At 40.7% G+C, this 20,220-nt stretch overlaps 2 protein-coding genes across 2 annotated transcripts in view; one reads left to right on the forward strand and one right to left on the reverse strand.

The window, feature by feature from the left end:
- The window catches only part of Trim55 (tripartite motif containing 55), a 38,701-nt gene extending 22,382 nt beyond the window's left edge, over window positions 1-16,319 (forward strand). The window contains exon 10 of the mRNA XM_042666656.1: window positions 16,197-16,319. Coding sequence (XP_042522590.1) covers window positions 16,197-16,319 — 123 coding nt within the window. The remainder of the gene's footprint in view (window positions 1-16,196) is intronic.
- A 2,270-nt stretch (window positions 16,320-18,589) lies between these two features.
- Window positions 18,590-19,156, reverse strand: Crh (corticotropin releasing hormone). The gene has a single exon (XM_042667025.1). It carries the CDS (start codon window positions 19,154-19,156, stop codon window positions 18,590-18,592), a length of 567 nt encoding a protein of 188 aa, XP_042522959.1.
- Between the last annotated feature and the right edge of the window lie 1,064 nt (window positions 19,157-20,220).

Below are 20,220 nucleotides of genomic sequence, written 5' to 3' on the forward strand. Positions count from 1 at the left end.
GTCCATGTCATATGTGCTGACATCCTGTGTGCCTGTGTGGTGAGATGAGGGTGAAACTGGAGGGAGGGAGCCTGGAGGAGGGGATTTGGGTGCAGTTGATTAACATTCACTATTGCTTGTGTAGTTGTGCCTTTGAGGAAGGACCTTTTACATAAAGAAACAAACCTATTTGATATCACACTAACCCCTGAAAGTGATATGGGCTGATGCAGAGGTGTCACCAGGGTAGCAAATTCCTAACCCTAGGAAAAATGTTTGCAGGCCTCGTTTACCTTTACCATCTCTGAGCTCAGTCTACCAGATGATTTTACTGTGCGAGGTTAGCTTGTTGGAATTTCCTGCTGCACTGTTAATGTTAGCTTGAACATCTGGGGAATGATACAGAGTTCTTGATTCATTGGTGTTTGTGGTCACTTTACTAAATGGCCCCAGGGCAAGAAGTAGTGTTGCCCTAGAAACTCAGAAGCATCTTAGTCTCACTGCTTATCTGTGAACTCACTTCAGTTCCTATCCGCTGAACTGCAAGCCTTAGAAGTAGGCAAATGTTCTACCACAAATGCTTTTCTCATATTCACAGAGATGAAACCTGTCCTTGACCCAAGCTCATAACCAGACTAAGTGTGAGAAACTGGTCATGACAAAACTAGACATCTTCTGGCTCTTTCAGTGGCAGAGCTTCTATTTTTTTTAAGGTGTATACATTTTATTGTATATTGGATCTAAGAAAAAAAATCTTTGAACAAGGTTTGGATTCAGCCCTGTGTGAATCTGAATTTCGAAGGAAGCATTGGTTCCCAGCTATCCTTCTTCATGGTGGATTTTGAATCTTGTCATACCCGATTGTCAGAAAACTGTGCAGAAATCCCATAAAGTGAACTGGCAGAATTGTTCCTGTTTCTACCCTTTTGGGTGGCCTGCTCATGCAAACACTGTGGTTAAAAAATAATATTGATATTTTTATATGTTGATTTTTAAATTTATCTTGCAAAAGTTACAAGATGCCCTAGTAAAAATCCAAAAAGAAGGCAGTCACAAGGTAGAAGAAAGATACTGAAGATAGACTAGCTGCTATTTTAGATCATTTTCTATTGACATAACTAATTACTACAGAGCAGGTGAGTTATAAAGAACAGAGACTTACTGATTTCACAGCTCTAGAAGCTGTGATATTTAAAAACAGGGTTCTAGGATCTAGTGAGGGACTTCGTGGTTAGGTGGACAGCACTATATAGCCAGAGGAAGAAAGCATGTTCGCTTAGTTTTCTCTATCTCTTCTAATAAATAGTTATGCCAACTTGTGTATTCTACATGACCCCATCTAGTCCCAGTTACCTCGTATAGACTCTAACTCCCCAAATACTTAGTATATGAAGTTGAAGACATTTTGACGAATTGGAGGCTTGGCTCAAGGGTAGAATACTTTCCTAGCAGGAGGCTTTGTGTTTGAGCCCAAGTACTGTCAAAAAAATGTTTTCAACATATGAAATTTTGGAGACACATTTAAAACAAAACAGCTGCCCTTGCAAATGTCTATGAAGCCTCATTTCTTTGGACATGCTTTGTTTTGGCCATCGGCTGATTCAGTTTCCTTCCATCTACTGTCTTTCTTCTTCCTACAATGGTTAACAAAGTACACCTGAGTGTTAACACAGGAATTTTCCTCATCCCACACTCCCCATGGACAATTGTGCATTTTATTAGGAATATGTGTAAATTTTGACAGATAGCTGGAGCTAGAGGCTCCTGCTTGTAATCCTAGCTAATCATGAGGCTGAGATCTGAGGATCACAGTTCAAAGTGAGCCCGAGCAGAAAAGTCTATGAAACTCTTACCTCCAATAAGCCACCAGAGAACTGGAAGAACAACTGTGGCTCAAAGTGGTAGTTGTAGCAGCAATTAAAGCTTCCTCCTAGTTTCCCTTCCTCTTTACTCAGTGCAGCTTAGTGTCCACCTCTGGAAGAAATCTGTCCAAAACATTTATTGAGAGCTATTCAGAGACTAGAAGTTTCTAAAGCAATGTCTCTCTTGGGTGGATTAACTGCGCAGCTGCTCTGGCTGATACTTGAGCTGCACATAGCAGCTGCCTCAAGGTCAGAAGACATCCCCCCACCATTGCCTTACTGTCCCCCACCCCACCCCTAACACACGTGTCAGTGAGGACTGAGGACTTTGGAGATGGAAACTTTGGCTTGAAATCTCCTCAATTTGTGCTTCTATAAAACAGTCAAACTTTAGTTATTTTACCAGCACAGTTGTAGTGTTGAGAACATAGACACGTTATTATATGATCGCTATTTGCTGTTTCAGAAATAAAAAAATATTTCCTTTCCCATTTCATTCTTCAAGCCTGAAAATAGATAAGTTGGGTGAAACTCTTCCAGTGCATGGAGAAGTAGGAAGATCAATGAAATTAGAAGAAAAAGACTTCAGTTGTAGTCTGTATCTGACTCTGGTTAATGCTCTGTCCAGGAAAGGAAGAGACAACCCATGAATAGATTCATCTATTCATACATACAGCACTGAACAGAAAAGACTCTCCTACTAAGAATTTCATTATTTGTTCCAGCATGTTTTATTAAAGAAGGTGATGGACTCACACCTGACACCAGTCACTTTGAGTGATAAAAATAACATTAGTTTTTCAGTGAAACAGCCAGTTGCCTTTTTCAATATGCATTTCCAGTCTTAAAGTGTGGACATCAGCCCTTATTTATTAAGCTGATTTCCAGATCTCTCAGGAAGACACCCTAACCTCTGTTAGATGTCATAAAGTGCATGGTGACTGCACCTGAGGTCCACCCCAAGGCCTTCATTGCCTAGTAGAGCAAAGACAAGGTGTACACATTAAAGGCAGTCACAGAATATCAAATAGAAGAAAAAATAAAAACGTATCATTTTTAAAGATGGTTTTATTGAGATGCACATATTCTAAAATGTATTCATTGAAGATCAGTGCGTTTTGACACCTTGGTAGCATTTTAACTACCACTACATTGAGATTCCAAATATTTCCATTACCACCCAGATTCCCTTTACATGCTTGTACAGTTAACACCTTCTGCAACACCCAGCCTCTGATAACTGCCAAAGCTTGTAATTGTGTCAATTCTAGAAGGTCATTAAAAAAAAAACATGAAGTATGTAGGTTTGTGTAGATGGCTTTTCTCCTTTAGAGAAATGCTTTTGAAACTTAGGCATTCTGCTGCATGTATCAATATTTCAACTTTTCTTATTTCTGAGTGGTGTTCTACTCAGAATAATAAACTGCAGTTTATTTACCCACTCATCATTTGATGGATACTTGTATTCTTAGCCACTTTGACTACTATCAATCAGTAAAGCTGCTATGAATATTTACCTTTAGGTCTTTATGTAACTATATCTTTTCAATTATCTTTTTTTGCGGAGGTGGGGGGCAGTCATGGGGCTTGAACTCTAGGCCTGGGAACTGTCCCTGAGCTTTTCAGCTCAAGGAAAGTACTCTGCTTGAGCCATGGTGCCACTTCCAATTTTCTGGTGGTTAATTGGAGATAAGAGTCTCATGGACTTTCTTGCCTGGGCTGGCTTTGAACTGTGATACTCAGTCTTAGCCTCCTGAGTAGCTAGGATTTACAGGCATGAACCACCGGTGCCTGACCTGTTTTCAATTATCTTGAGTAAATATCTATGATTGGAACTGCTGGATTATTTAGTAAATGTAGAGTTAACTTCATTAAAAATTGTCAGATTTTTTCCCATGTCATCAAATTCAATTCTATGCTTCCACCAGGAATGTGGGAGAGTTGCAGCTACTCTACATTCTATACAGAACAGTATTGTGTCAATCTTGCTTATTTTGGACTTTCATATATATATATATATATATATATATATATATATATATATATATAATATTTTCTATGGTGAAGTACCTGTTCACTTTCTTCTACACACCTTTTATTGGGTTGTTTGTATTCTTAGAAGTCCTATATGTATGTTGAGTACTCTCTTCTCAGACAGATGCTTTGTGAATATTTTCTTCTAGTGGGTGGTTTGTTCTTTTCATTTTCTCAACTATACATATATATTTATGCATATACATATAGATACATATATGTATATATGTTTAGATTAAGCCTAATTGATCACTTTTGCTTTTGGTTTGTGCTTTTTGTTGTTCTCTTGAAGATTTACTAACATGCTTCCTTCTGGAATTTGTATCATTTTAGCTCATAAGTAAACTCTAAGATATTATTTATTAAATTTTATATACATGGGATCAAAGTTTAGTCTTTCTATTTTTTTTCTTTTTAGTAAAAAGTATTCACTTGTTCCAGCAACAAGTTTTGTTTTTTTGTTGAAAAGACTGTACTTTCCTTTGCAAATGAATTGACCATGTACATTTAAGTCTATATCTGGACCCTGCTTTGTACCTTGATTTGGGTATTTGTCTCTCTGTAAACACTCTCCTGCCTTGATTATTATAGTTTCATATAAGCTGAAAAACCAGGGGAATAGTTTTCTATTTTTTTCTGGTTTTGAAATTGTTTTGACTCCTTACTAATTTTACCAATCTTAAAAAAGAGCAAACCTTTGATTTTGTTGGTATTCTCCATTTTATTTTTCTATCACATTATTTTCTGCTATTTATTATTTTCTTTCTTGTGTGTTCTTTGGGTTTGTCTCTTATAGTGTTAGTTTTCTAGAATGAAAGCTTAAATTACTGATTGACATCTTCCTTATTTTTTAATATAAACAATGCTATACATCTTCTAATCACTGGGTTAGCTGAAATGCCAGAAGTTTTGACTTGTGTGTTTTCATTTAATTCAAAATATTTTCTCCTTTACTTTATGGGGTTTTTTTGTTGACACATGGGTTAGTTAGATGAATGGTGCTAAAATCTAGACATTTGTTTGACTTCTGTTTAATTCTATTATGACTTCTGTTTAATTCTAATATGGAGAGAAAATATAGTTTATATAGTGTGCTTATCAAATATAAAATATACTTTATGTATTCCCAATTCTTTAAGTTTATTAAGATTTGTTTTATGTCACAGAATATGATCTACCTTGGAATGTTCTTGAAAACACAGTATGTTATTGTGCTGTTGAGTGAAGTTTTCATTAAATGTCAATTAAGACAGTTGATTAGTGGTGGTGATCAGTTCTACTATTTTTCTTCTGATTTTCTGTTAATCTGTTCTATCCATTCTTGAGTGGAATTTTGAGATCTCATAGTATAACTGGACTTTCTGATTTCTCCTTTTAAGTTCTATCAGTTTTAGCCTCACTTATTTTGGACCTCTAGATACACTCATATTTAAAATAGTTATATTTTCTTGGAGATTAAGTCTGAGATAAGTGTTGCTTAAAACAAAACTTACTATCTACCTCTTTTCTTCTTGTGACTGAATGTTCAAAAGGTGTATTGTAAAAGTCTCCATTCATGTATACAGGTTCATGCTTTCTAGATAGCTTTAAAAAGATGAGGGTAGAGAGGAGAGGACTAGAGGAGAATGGTGTTGACAGTCCTTAAGGCTTTGTTCCAAATGGCGTGACAAGCAGTAGGGTAGGAATCATGGCCCAAATCCAACAAGTCTGCCTTTCCTTTTCCCCCAGCCACACACAGGGTCAAGCATTGCAAGGGCCAGGATGGTTGAGATACTTCTAAGTGATTAAGCTGAACTTTATGACCAGATGATCAGTTGTCACCATTGGGTAGGACCCTATTTTTAATTTTGACATTAGTTGATTTTTGAGCTAATATCTCTGTATGTTTTCATGACACACCTATGTTCTAGTTCATTCTTTGTCCCATGTAAAGTTTGTAAAGAAACTCAGAGGATACCTTGTCATAGGCCAGTGACTTATATTACTGGGCTTGTCCTCCTGACTCAGATCTGACCCAAGTGCCCACAAGAAGAGGTCAATAGCTTTTCTCTTCCTACCAGAGACCCCAATTCCTTTCTATCTAGTATATCATTAGCTCAGAGACAGATCCTTAGGGCTTTACCCTAAAATAGCAAAGGGCATGTCAAAGCCAGTGGCTTATTATAGACTGGAGAAAGTGTCACCAAGAAAAACCAGATCACACCATCTTAGTTCTTTGCTAAAGCTCTATAAATGTTGTCTGTGAAATTGTAAAGATCTAAAAGGGTAAAAGGTATTGTATAAATAGATGGGAAAAGGAAGGGGAGCAAAGGAAAGGGCAGAGAAAGAAAAGGGAAAGGAAAGGGGGAAGAAAAGGAAAGGAAAAGAGGAAAGGAAAGGAAAGGAAGGGAAGGGCAAGGCAAGCAGGGCAAAGCAATGGTAAATAGAATAATAGCTTAACTGATCAAAAAGGTTGGTTAGCAGTGGTGATAGGTGATACTAGAAAAGTTTCTTTTTCTTTTTGAATCCTAGGGTTTATTTTCTACACTCTGAACAGTGTTCAGCATGTACTCTGAAGTCTTATCAAACATTCATCACCCAGATTCAGCCCCCTTGAAAATATTCTTATTTTCCTAAGCAAGAATGAACAAAGTTCCAAAGTTCCAAAATGAAACAGTCACTGTGGAGCTCTGCCTCTCTGCTCAGAGCAAAAAGATCAAATCATTTTCATGCAAATAGCCTTTGAGAATAAAGCATACATTCTGATTTCAAGCACAATGATCCATGCCAACGTGACCAGAGATCGGGAAGTGAGAGATGCTGGAGGCTAGAAGGCTGGGAAGCTTTTATGTGTGAGATTAATTTCACAAGGTATCACACTGCCCTTGAGAAGACTCAACAGGAGGCCCACGATTTCCCATGAATATGACTATAGGTTCCTGTGTTCTTTGAAATGATCGATTTAATTTTCCAAAACAAACTGAAGTGATTGAAAATTTAACTATGTTCTCTAAATTTAATTGAGGGATTCAGATTGTCAAATTATTTTCAAACAGAAATTTCTACTAAGGCTAAATGCTTCTTGCTTCACAATGAGATTCAAGCATACAGATTGAGGCTCTGCTAGGCACCCTGGTTGTGCTGGAATTTCAAGTTGATGAGAGAGAAGACTAAGCTGTGCTCTGACTGGCCCACATGTACTCTGTAATGTTGTCAGGATCCTGGAAATTATAAGAAATTGTGATAATGAAGTACAGGCATTGTTATATAGAAAAAATTATAGGAGGGAATAAGGTTTGCTTTAGCATGCTAGTTTTAATGAAATCATTTTATTAACATTGTTTAATGCTTTTGCATTTTATTGCTACTTTATTTTGTTTTAGAGTTTTTTTTCTCTGCTGGGAAAGTGCCATTTTAATAATGGCCAAGTTGGCGGTTTTTACTAAAAGGTGAAAAAAAAAGTGAAAACAAAGAAAGCAGTAAACTACCTTTCTCAGTATCAGATAGCCTTCTAAATAAATGTCACTTTAATAGGAAGCTAATGGATGTATCCATTTTAAAAAGGAAAATAACATATAAATTGTGTGTAGCAATGTGATGGATTCATCTCCCCTGGTAACTTAGGCCTACAGCTCAACAATTATGTGAAAACAGGCTCTGGGGAGAGGTCTTGAGAAACAGTTATAACATTGCTAGTTTGTTTTGGGTTTTTTCTTTTTTGTTTCCCATCCTTTATAATTATTTATTATTCTGATTTCACCTCAGATCCTTATTAGTGTCATGTATTTTGTGGTGTGTTTTTTTTTCTCCTGTCTTCATTTGTGTGTGTCAGTGATTTCCATAAAGTGCCCTTTCTCCCTATGGCAGTCCATGAACTGAAGAGTCCATCCACCAATGTGTTAATGCACAATCCACAGGTGCAGGTAGAGTGTGTAATGAATGGATGAATGTTGCTTCATCACATACAGAGTCTTATGTGGAGATTTTCTCCTTTAAACTTTACATCAGTCCTGTACAGTGGGGACTGTTAAGCTTCCCATTTTTAGTGAAGAGAAAGGAAGATCTTAGAAGAGGCCTGGTTGCTCAGGATCACAGACTAACTGTGAGCTTGCTGCCTTCTGGGCCTGGTCCTTCCCCATGGAGGGGAGTGTGCAGTAATTTGGAAGCCAGCCAGCATCTAAGAGTTTATCTCTGCTTCACTGAGATTGATGTGGTTGAGACAAGAATCAATGTGACCAAGGCCTCTTCGGCTCTGACTCACCACTTGTGACAGATTGGCACAGTCCCACAAAGCAGAAGTGGGTGGTTACTCAGAAAGCCCGCATTGCTTCCTGAGATGTGGATGTCCATTGCAAATGAGAGGGATCTAAGCCTTCAGTTGCATTCCACACTTAAGTCTCTGACTTCCAGTGGTACATCAGCCCTGTCTCGTAAGTTCACTCAGCACCAGCTGCCCCCTCTTGCCTTGATAGCTCTATTGTGATCACTATTAACAACTCTTGATACTTTATCCTTAGAGATACTTCTAGCAAGTTCTTCAAACTTCCTGAGTCTGAATTGTCCTAGCAGTAAATTGAATTTAGCACAGGGGATCCTAATTTGAACCTGTTTGGTCTGTTTAGTTTAACCCAAGGTTAAGAAGCCCTAACTGTGAAGAATTGAGGATCCAATTTTCTTCTGAAAGACTGAGATCACTCATGGATTCCATGCATGGAACATATGTTGGATGTACAGCTGAGGCTATGCTGGTGATGGCTATAGTCTGATACTCATCTTACCCTGTCAATTCCTAGACAGCATTTGAAACGATCTAAACGGAATAGATTCCACCATCCTCCTCCAGATTCAGAAAATGCGAGTGAGTGAATTCACCATTTTCTTGTATGAAGAGTCTGACTTCTAATCTGGCTTCTAAGCTTCCCTATAAGAAGGAAGCAGCAACAGAGTCTCCACATTAACTTCCTTCATCCATCACCTCAGCCACGCATTGTGTATGCCTCTAAATCAGACCAAGTGGCAGGAAATGTTTTTTAGTGAGTGTTTTTCTTTCTTTTTCTTTCTTTTTTGTGCCAGTCCTGGGGCCTCAACTCAGAGCTGAGGTACTGTCCCTGAACTTTATTGCTGAAGGCTAGCACTTGAGTCACAGCTCCACTTCTAGATTGTTTGTAGTTTCTTTTTGTTAATGTTTTTGTTTGTTTTTTGAGATAAGTAAGACTCTCCTGGACTTCCTGCCCAAACCCTAATCCTCAAATCTCAATCTCCTGACTTGCTAGGATTACAGGCGTGAGCCATGGCACCCAGCTAGTGTTTTTCCTTTTGAGTTTGTTTGGGGATTCCCATTTCCATCTTCCTCTAGCAGTCATGAAGACCACATATGTTTTCTCAGCTCTGTGTTTTGCGCCGCTTGTTCTGTCCCAAGCAGAAATGTCTTTATTTCTGTGAAAGCAATGCTCATGCTGGTAGAGCTGCCTGGCTGTGTTTCCCAGGCTCAGGCCCGTGGCTAAGAGCCATGGACTATGCCTTTCCATGGACTATGCTTCTTCCCATTGGTGATTATCCTACGGTCTTGGCCATACTTTCCTTTCTTGCCAAGAATCTGTAATGCTTAAGCTATCCAGGGCCCCGAGGTTCCAGAATGCTAAGCAGGGAATCAGGCCATGGTTTGGGTTTTCTGTCTGAATAAATATTCTAAACATGATCTCAACATGTCTACTCACACCTGTTTCAAGCATCTGGCTTTGGTTCTCTGACACACCCTAGCAGGTGCAGGATGGATACTGGGCAGTTGCCCAGTTGGCAGCCTCAAGTCTAGTCTGAGCCTTCCTATCCATATTCCTTCAAGACAAATGGATGTTGTTAGAGATGGGCAAGGAGTCTTGAAGTAGCCTAGAAAGACTGACAATTAACATGCAGTGGTAACCAGATACTCTGTCAGGTCCAGTTTCTCATTGGCATCCACTGTAACTAGGCACAAATTCCTTCACTCCTCCTAGCATCCCTCAGTGCCCTGGCATCATTCATCTCTCATGATAAGACATGGACATCTCTATGTTAAATGTTATTTTATGAGGTGAATGGCATATTATGCCATCATCATCTATTAATGTCTTTGTCAGCAATGCCTTTTATCATATTGATTACTCACTTGGATAAGCCTGTGAATAGAATACAGGGAAGGTACATTTTAAGGAGTCAGGGTCATGGGTAGTATTGAGAATAGCCATTTGTGGAAGGGCAGATGCTAGCATTCCACAGAAACCATGGGAAGCCTAGAGGCAGCTGGATGAAACATGAGCTCACGTTTCTATTTGGAGGCTGCTTTAATAATTACCCTCCTAAGTGAGGCTACAGAGGCTATAAGTGTGCTTGTGTCATGTCCCAGCAGTGATCGCTGCTGAAATCAGCTTTGCAGCCTGGGAGGAGCGAGGCAGTCCTGGACACTGCATTAGCAACCAAGCCCAGGGACAGTGAGCTCAGCTCCCCAGGCAAGCTCTGGCTTACACATTTCTACTTGGACTAAAGAACTTGTTACTCCAGGGTTTAATGTGAAGTTGCCTGATTTCAAAAAAGAAAGAAAAGGGAAGGGAAGGGAAGGGAAGGGAGGAAGGAAGGAAGGAAGGAAGGAAGGAAGGAAGGAAGGAAGGAAGGAAGGAAGGAAGGAAGGAAGGAAGGAAGGAAGGCAGAATATAAAATTCACCATCTTAATGATTTTTTAGCATACAGTCCAATTGTGTTATTACATTCACACCATGGAACAGACCACCAGAATTCTTTCATCTTGAAAAAATTGAAACTGTACCCACTAAACAAAACCTTTCTATTTCTCCTTGCAACCGCACTCCCACTTCCAGGCCCTGGCAATTACTACTCTACTTTCTGCTTCTATGAAATTGATTCCTTTAGATACAATGATACAATATTTGGAATGATACAATATTTGTCTTTGTGTGTCTGGCTTATTTCACGTTACCTGAGATGCTCAAAATTCACCCATGTTCTAGCACATGTCAGAATCTCTCTCTCTCTCTCTCTCTCTCTCTTTCTCTCTCTCTCTCTCTCTCTCTCTCTCTCTCTCTTTCCAGTGCTGGGGCTTGAACTCTGGGCCTGGCTGCTATCCCTGAACTTCTTTTTGCTCAAGGCTAGCTCTTTAGCACCACTTCTGGCTTTCTCTATGATTAATTGGACAGAAGAGTCTTACAGACTTTCCTGCTTGATCTGGCTTTGAACTGTGATCCTCTGATCTCAGCCTTCTGAGTAGCTAGGATTATACAGCCACCTAGCATGATATGTTTTCATTTTCATCACTAGCTTCCATTTTTTGGTGAGAAACTGTGTAGAAATAGTCTTTTATAGAATAAAATTTGTGAAATACTACCTAGAGGAGACTGATAGCTCTATTACCTCCTACCTGTGTATCTTCAGGGTTAGTTCCACATATAATTTGTGTCCCACTTTCTTCATCTGTACAATAAGTAAGAATAGAATAGAATAGAATAGAATAGAATAGATCAGAATTTCCTGTTTTAATGTTGGCCAATATTCCATTGTATGTGTATGTCACATTTTATTTTTCCACTGAGCTATGGATGAGCACTACATTGCTTCTACTTCCTGGCTATTATGAGTAATGCTCCTAGGGACATACGAGTACAAAGCCATGTAAATTCCTGCTTTCAGTTCTTTTGATTATACACTCCAAAGTGGAACTTTTGGGCCACATGGTTCTCTCAGTGTCACTTTTTGATGAACCTGCATATTATATATTCCATAGTGGCTAAGCTATTTTACAGTCATATGCACTCATTCTTCTTTCTTCATGCCTTCACTTCTGAGTTTTTGATGCTTATATATTCATTCATGTTCTTTTCAAAGTACTTTGCAGCTATACAGGCCAGGTCAGGCAAATGCCATCCATTACTTAACCATCCTCATCACACAGCCTAATGTCCCCCGGCCTCTGGCAGGATGCATGCTTCTCAATTACAGCAGTGAGCAAGGATTCCAGATGACCTCATGTGTTGAGGATAAAGCCTGCAGACACAGGGCTCAGGATAGAAGCACTTCACCTCACCTTGGTCTGCAGTGAAGTGAAGCAATATTCTACCTCCATGATCTGACATTCTTTTTTCCCTTCTCAAAGTACATTTGATAGTAATAGCAAAAATGAAAAAGCGAAGAGAAAGAAAGAAAGAAAGAAAGAAAGAAAGAAAGAAAGAAAGAAAGAAAGAAAGAAAGAAAGAAAGAAAGAAAGAAAGAAAAGAAAAACATTTCATGTTCCTGTAACCTATTAATGCTCAGAACTCCTGGTCAAGCTATCTAAGTAAACTAATTTTTTCTCTGAAAAAGAGTGCACTCTTTCATGTCACTGGCTTTTGTTGATCTTGACGGAACTGGCTCTGAGCATTGAGACAGCGAGAGATGCTGCCTCCTCACTCCATTGTCTGGTTTCGTTTTATGACTTAAAGTCATATTTGTCAAATTACCTGCAGTCCTGAAGTGTTAAATGATGGTTATACTTTTATATGTTTTGCACCTAAGGAAAATGTGTAAAATTTAGACATAATACGTGACTAGTAATCTTTCTTTCACCTTGCATATCAAAATGAGATTAAACAAAGCAGGAAGGGGCAGTCAGCACTGTCTCATGGGATGTTCATCTTCCTATGAAATGAAACTTGTATAATGGAGGAGAACCAGCCTTTGGAAAACTATTTGAGAGAATATGTATATACATACATACATGTATACATACATACATACATACACATATGATATGCCATACATGCTGCAGAGTCATGGTTGACCATGATTACAACATGCTAAAGGGGTAACAACCTATGGAATATGTCTAATTCTGGAAAGGTAATCTTGCAAATGTCATATTGTTGTCTTTTCTTGGTGGTAGTTATTACTGTTGTATATATCACATCATAAACAGAACTTGAGTCATTATGGGCTGCAGAGGAGCATCTTTACTGTCATAAGAAAGAGGAGAAGGTAGCCAGGAGCTGGTGGCTCATGCCTGGAATCCTAACTGCACAGGAGGCTGAGATCTGAGGATCAGGGTTCAAGGCTAGCCAGGGTAGGAAAGTTCATGAGACTCTTATCTCCAATAAACCACTAGAAAACTGGAAGTGGTACTATGGCTCAAGTGGTAGAGTGCTTGCTTTGAGCTGAAGAGCACAGAGACAGCGCCCAAGCCTAGAGTTCAAGCCCCATGACCGAACAAAAACAGAAAGAAAGAGAGAGAGAGAGAGAGAGAGAGAGAGAGAGAGAGAGAGAGAGAGAAAGAAAGAAAGAAAGAAAGAAAGAAAGAAAGAAAGAAAGAAAGAAAGAAAGAAAGAAAGAAAGAAAGAAAGAAAGAAAGAAAGGAAGAAAGACAAGGAAAGAAGGAAGGAAGGAAGGAAGAGAGGAGAAGGAAGAAGAGAGGAGGAAGAGAGAGGAAGTGACTAAAGAGTGAAAGGAAGGAAAGAGAGAGAGAGGGAGAGGGGGAGGGAGGGAGTTAAAGTTTTTTAAAGTTGTAACTAAATGACCAAAGACAAATGTTTCCAAAAACTAATAAGATGCTTTAGTAACGCTAGTTCATAGACTTAAGATTCAAAATGATTAGGGTTGACATAGACGTAAATACGGATGGTGTCTGTGTAGTTAACAAAGTTAAATAAATAAATAGGGAAGGAGGGAGGAAAGAAGGAGGGAAGGAAGGAAGGAGGGAGGGAAGGAAGGAAGAGAGGGAAGGAGGGAGGGAGGAAGGAAGGGCCTAATATAAATGAAGCACTGTAAAATACTTCATGTGCATTACTTTATCCATTCCTTACAACAACCTTATAAGGCAGGATGTCATTTCTATTTTTATAGAAGAGAATATTAATACTAAGTAAATGCCAAGCAGAATTTACTATTCACTCAAATGGAACAGATGGAAAACAATAATCCACATCTCAGTGACAGGCACAGATCCCTTGGGATGTTTTGGTTTGCTCTCTTTTAGGATTAGTAAGGGCAAAGTGACTTGCATAAGGAAGAGAATGATGAGGATAAACAGGCACAGCATTCTGTCAAGACAATGCAGATTCCATCTCAATTTCAAGGATGTTGTAGTAGCTAACTCATTACCCACAGAACCTAGTGATATTCTTCTTTTAAAAAAGCAGTTCATTTTCAGTTATTTATTTCAGCTACTTCTTTACTGACAATTGTGTGCTTTCTGTTTTTATCTGTTTTTATTCATACCCCTTCTTTTGTTGTTGTTGTTGTTGTTGTTTTTGGTTTTTTTGGTCCAGTCATGGGGCCAAAACTCTGGGCCTGGGTGCTGTCCCTCAGCTCTTCAGCTCAAGGCTAGCGCTCTACCACTTGAGCCACAGCGCCACTTCCGGCTTTTTTCTTTTTATGTGGTGCTGAGGAATCGAACCCAGGGCCTCAGGCATGCAAGGCAAGTGCTCTACCACTGAGCCACCTTCCCAGCCCCATACCCCTTCTTAACTTCCCATCAGGAATCAGTTTGATGGTGTAAAGACAACCCCAATGCCAAAATGACTAGGGATAATTTTATTAATTTTTACAATACCACCCCAAAATATATAAATTCAGGGGCAAATCTGGTGGGTATAGTGCAAACATTCACTTTCCTCTCAAACCCACTTTGAGTGGAAATAAGACAATATAGTCACCAAAGTTCCGCTTTGCTTGGGCCATGTACCTTCCCTTCATCTGGCAGCTTTACAAGTCACCCAGGGCTGTGTGATGCATGTGTGTGTCTCATTGCTTTGAAATCTGGGGCATTCCAGTTTGGCTGGAGTTTTCTTAGTGAAGCATGAGAATATGTTTATCCATTTCCCATAGTTTCCCCGGGAAGAATTATGCTGGTCATGGCACCTTTAAATGTTAGGTTTGAGTTAATAAAATAAAGTTGCATTTCAAAAGGCCTTTATGATTGATCCTCATTCATTAAGCTATGATTAAAAAAATTCAAAATAACACAAATGAAGTTCACTTATGAGATGAGATGAATTCGTTATTTATAAAAGGCAGGTGTTTATAAAAAGCATCTCTTTAGAAATATTGGTATTAGATTTGTTTTATATAAATATTGTGACTAGATTTCATAGCCTAGAGAAAAATAGCCTTTCATGATCTACTCAAATTTAAGCTGGGTGCTGATGGCTTACACTGCTAATCTTAGCTACTAAGAAGGCTGAGCTCTGAGGATCACAACGCAAAGTCAGCTTGGGTAGGAAAGTCTTTGAGACAGAAATCTCCAATTAGCTTCCAAATATCTGGAAGTCCAACTGTGGCTCAAGTCCCTTGAGTACAAAAGCTCAAGGACAGCATCCAGGGTCTGTGTTCAAGCCTCAAGAGTTGGGCCAAAAAAAAAAGGTATCTATCTATCTATCTATCTATCTATCTATCTATCTATCTATCTATCTATCTATCTATGTGTGTTTTCCCTCAGTAATAGATACTACATTATGATGGTTTTCATATGATGTATCTCCTAATGAAATTGCAACCTTATTAGTTTGTGTGAGCACTCAATGGTGGTCACACAATAAGGAAATTCCTAATGATATGTATTTTGGAAACATATTCCTGTAATTAAGTTACATGTGAATATATATACATATATGTATATATATATATACATATATATATATATAAGAAACGTCTTACTTTAGAAGTGGAGAGACCTTATTAATATTTATTACAATAATTTATTACATACATATAGTAATGCCATTTAAACTGATTCCTTCCTCCTTCCCTCCCTCCCTCCCTCCCTCCCTCCCTCCCTCCCTTCCTTCCTTCCTTCCTTCCTTCCTTCCTCCCTTCCTTCCTTCCTTCCTTCCGTCCGTCCTTCCTTCCCTTTCCTTTCCTTTTTACAGTGCATGGATGGTGTTCCTGCCTTCCATGCCTCACACATACTAGCCAAGCACTAGTTGCACCCCCAGTGAAATTTTTCTTTAAATTCTGCAGATTTTTCTAAACCCTTATTGCTATGTTTTAATGAGACCTCATCTCAGTGAGTCATGAACAGGTTCATTTGAATGTAAGGAGTATAAACTGGACTCTTTCTTTCAAGGTCTTCCTTTCTCTGCATGAGTTACTATTGTCCCTTTGGAGATCATGACTGTGAATTACTTTCATGGCTTTTGACCATAGCTAAGATAACCAGAGCTTGCTTCCCATGTCCTGTCCTATTCATGATTATGCTCCATCTAATGATACTACTACTACTATTAAGTAGTAGTAGTAGTGGTATTCCTTCTCCTTAGGGGAGAAGTAAGTGGGCCAGCCCCCTAAGGACTAACTGCTTCCTCTGATTCACATTTTCTTCTGTTGCAGATTGGATCTGAGGCCCCTTCTCCCCAGGGACAGGCTGCAGCTTCAGGGAGTGGGAGTGGCCCCGAGGTGGAGCCTGCTCGCCATGTCTTTTCCTTCTCCTGGTTGAACTCCCTGAATGAATGATTCCCATTCCAGCTGCTGTCCCTCTGTCTACCTGGCTGAGATGCACAAGGCTGGCAAGACCCTAGGGGATATTCAGATGATGCAAATGATGAGTGGGACCTCTGGGTAGGATTTCTGAAAGAAAAAAAAAAGATACCTTTAATTCCAGATAACGTACTTAACACATGGAGGGAAAGAATGGTTTCAGAAAGGGAAGATAGGGAAATTGGAGCTTAGGTAAATCTTTTGTTGTGTGGGAAATGTGAAGGTGTGTAGGTGTGGTAGTTGTGCATTCGTCAGTTACAAGTGGCAAGTGCTGAAAAAAGTGGGCACTACACCCTTGTCCCTCATAGTCACTGGCTTCTTTTTGTGTAATAGAAGCTCTTCACCTCTTCTCCCTTCTCCGCTATATCAAGGCAGGTGAATACCGAATTCAGTGTCATCAGAAGTGGCCCGTTTATCAGAACATGGACAAAAGATGAATCATTGACCAAAGCTATGAAAATGTTTTGCAGTTTTTCTCTTTTCCATAATAGATTCAGTGGATATCCAGAAATGTCCTCTGAATTTGATGACACTTTCAAAGGCCTAGGACAGCTCTTGTGACCTTTTTTCTAATCTTAGTTTTAGATATTCCTCTATAAGTATTTAATTGGAAAAGACCTTCTAGCAGAGACTGCCTACTTTCTCCTGTATCCATTGAACTGAGTGGCTGAGTGTATTCATATACATATATGCATATATATGTATATATTACCATATTTACATATAACACACACCTATATACACACACACACACACACACACACACACACACACAAATCATGCTTTCTTTGTTCCACTGTGAGGCCTCCTTCATAAGAGTAATTTTATTCTGTATGAACTATTAAATAAATGCTGTTTTTAAAAAATATAATTTATTCAGTGTTTCATATTATTCATATTATTACTCTATTAATAAAAGGATACTTCAAAGGTCTCTCAGAAAGAAGCATCTTCATTCATATAAATTAATTTTGAAGTAGAAATCATGTGATTAAAGTTTTTAAAACTGCAACTAAGTGATTAAAGGTAAATGTGTCATAAAATTAATAAGATGTGCTATTGAGTTTTAGAGTGGCGTAAAGGTAGCTCATAGACTTAAGACTCAAAGTGATTAGGGTTGGTATAGACATAAATACAGATGGTATCTGTGTAGTTAGGAAAGTTAACAATTATTTTTTTAAAAGTTCCCTAAATTTTATGTCTAGTTGATTTCTATCAACTTTCTCCTATAAGTAGTCTTTGAAAAATTGCTTGTTTTATAGTACCAAAGTAAAGCTTCATGAAATGGAAAACCGGCAACATTTGGCCTTTAATTTTCAGAAATGTCAGCCTCAAATCTCCACTTGTCTCTCCAACGCCCCTGTTATCCCTAATTATGTCACATCTCAAGATTAATCAGGTTTAGGTGTTATTTCCATTATGATCGATTTTTCAGGTTGTGAAATTACCAATTTGTAAAGCTGGAAAAAACTTCCCCAATTACAAAACTCAACCTTAGCTGTGGCACAAGGGAAGGAAACAGGGAAGGGAGAAATCTGAAGTAGGAGATTAACCCATGGCAATTGCAGAGTTGGTCTGTGCGAGCCACTGACAAATGTTTGCGTTTTCCGAGGAGGACAAAAATGCAGGAAGTTTGATGGGATTTAATCATTTTCCCCGCTTGTGCTGAGGCCACGTCCCGCGTGTGAGCTCTGAAAAGGACAAATAAAAGCACAATAACCTTTGCAGCTTTTATTAAAAATATAAATATTCAACATTCTTTTACACGACCAAAATGACCAAGGATCAGAAAGATGTTTTTATTACTGAAACGTTTACAAGAAAAAGTTGGTTCAAAGCGCATACACATTTCGTCTTACCCACCCACTCAAGAGAAGAGTATTCTCTTTGGCTCTGATCGCGACTAAAACATTAGAATAACTTCCATCAGCTTCCTTCCGGGTCTACATTTTTCTCTCAAACGTCACTAGTAAGACATCTGGACACGAGGACTGAAAGCAGACAACACAAATAACATTGTTTTTCTGTGACTGCACGTGGTGCGCTTCGTGCATGCGAACGGAGGGGTATGGGCGCTCTCCCTGTACATTCTCTATGCTTCGAGCTATATAAAAATAAACAAATGGTATCAGAGCAGCACTATGGTACAGAATACTGTGTGTTAAATTTTTTTTTGTAATTTTTGTTTTTTTGCTCTTAAGTGCAGAAACTTTTTTGCGGGGGAGGGGGCGGGCAAACGCACTGTTTCATTTCCCTATTATCTCCATCAGTTTCCTGTTGCTGTGAGCTTGCTGCGCTAACTGCTCGGCCCTGGCCATTTCTAAGACTTCGCGGAGCAGGTGGAAGGTGAGATCCAGCGAGATGGGCGGCTCCTCCGAGCGCCTCTCCCGCTCCAGCGCCTCCTGGTGGCCGCCAGGGGCGCTGCGCTCCGCGGGACTCGCGCGGCTGTCGAGCGGGCGCGGAGGCAGCTGCTGCAGCAACGCGCGGAAAAAGTTGGCGGCCGCCGCCTGATGGGACCCGGGGCGGTTGTCACTGCCGCCGGCGAGGGCCGAGGACTCGGGCGACATCCGAGGAGCGGGGCTCTTGTGGAGGTTCCCCAGGCGGAGGAAGTATTCTTCTCCCATGCGGAGCAGAACGGGTCGAGGCTGCGGCTGCTGGGGCTGCTCGGGCTGGAAGAAATCCAGGGTGTGGGGGCCCCGCGGGGGCTGCGGGGCGCCCGGGGCGGACCCCCGGCTGAGCAGAGCCCCGCACGGCGGGCAGCGCAGCAGAGCCACCAGCAGGACGCCCGCGGACAGCAGCAGGCGCAGCCGCATGATGGGGGGCTGGCTGCGGGTCGGGGTGCGCGGAGGCGGGCGGGAGCGGACCGGGGAGAGAGAAAGGAAGAGTTGGTCAGAGTTCAGCTCAGCGGCGGGGTGCGCGGGGCGTCGTCCCGCCGCACGCCCCGAGCGCGCGGGCGCCGGCCCCAGGCTTGCGGGGCGCTGTCCGAGGTCCTGAAGCTCCCGGTGGAGGGCTTCGGGAGCAGGAAAGAGGATGCCTGCCAGGCTCCCGCCGAAGCCATCCCCTCCCCGGCAGGACTCCGGAGCGCAGCCCTGACTCCCCTTCCCAAAACCCATCTCCAGAACATCTCCCCGAGCTTAGAGAAGAGCCACAGATCGATCCGTCCCCTCCGGACCATTTCAGCGTTCTTCCAAATTGAGAACTACTTCCTTCCTTCCCTGTCTGTCTGTCTGTCTGTCTGTCTGTCTGTCTCTCTGTCTGTCTGTCTGTCTGTCTGTCTGTCTGTCTGTCTGTCTGTCTGTCTCTGTGTCTCCCCATCCCTCTCCTTGCTTCCTTTCCCTGGGGGTCGGGATGGATGTAGGGTAGTGGGAGTCCTTCATAACGACAGTGAATGGCAAGTGGGCAGTTCAGGTAAAGATAAGCAGCCGTCTAAAGTCTGATTTTGCCACATCCTAGCTATGGTTGGAATTTTAAGGTATAGCCAGGGACCCCCTTCTCTCTCTCTCTCTCTCTCTCTCTCTCTCACACACACACACACACACACACACACACACACACACACACACGCACACACGCACACACCAGGCTGCGCAGAGCTGGTGGCGCCTTCCGTCTAGGCGCTCCCTTACCTTCCCAGGCGCTTCGCAGGTGAACCAGGCACCGCTGCCTCTCTGCAGAGGGTGGTCTCCGAGGCTTTCTCTGAAGGCTTTCTTCCTCCTCTCCTCTCAGTTTCCACTCCCTTGTTTTTGTCTCTTTCTCCTCACTCTCTCAATTGTCTTAGTTTCTCCACACCAGAGCCTGGAGTGGGATTTTATAGTGTCGACCCTCTTCAGAAAGCACGCAGCATTTGCCTAATAAGCTGACGCTCTCTTGACAGCTC

Source organism: Dipodomys spectabilis, unplaced genomic scaffold, assembly GCF_019054845.1.
Source record: "Dipodomys spectabilis isolate Male_0828 unplaced genomic scaffold, ASM1905484v1 ptg000015l, whole genome shotgun sequence".
Taxonomy (NCBI): Eukaryota; Metazoa; Chordata; class Mammalia; order Rodentia; family Heteromyidae; genus Dipodomys; species Dipodomys spectabilis.

What these genes read in the sequence shown, in the direction of transcription:
- Crh (XM_042667025.1), bottom strand. Translation starts at nt 19,156, where the DNA reads ATGCGGCTGCGCCTGCTGCTGTCCGCGGGCGTCCTGCTGGTGGCTCTG.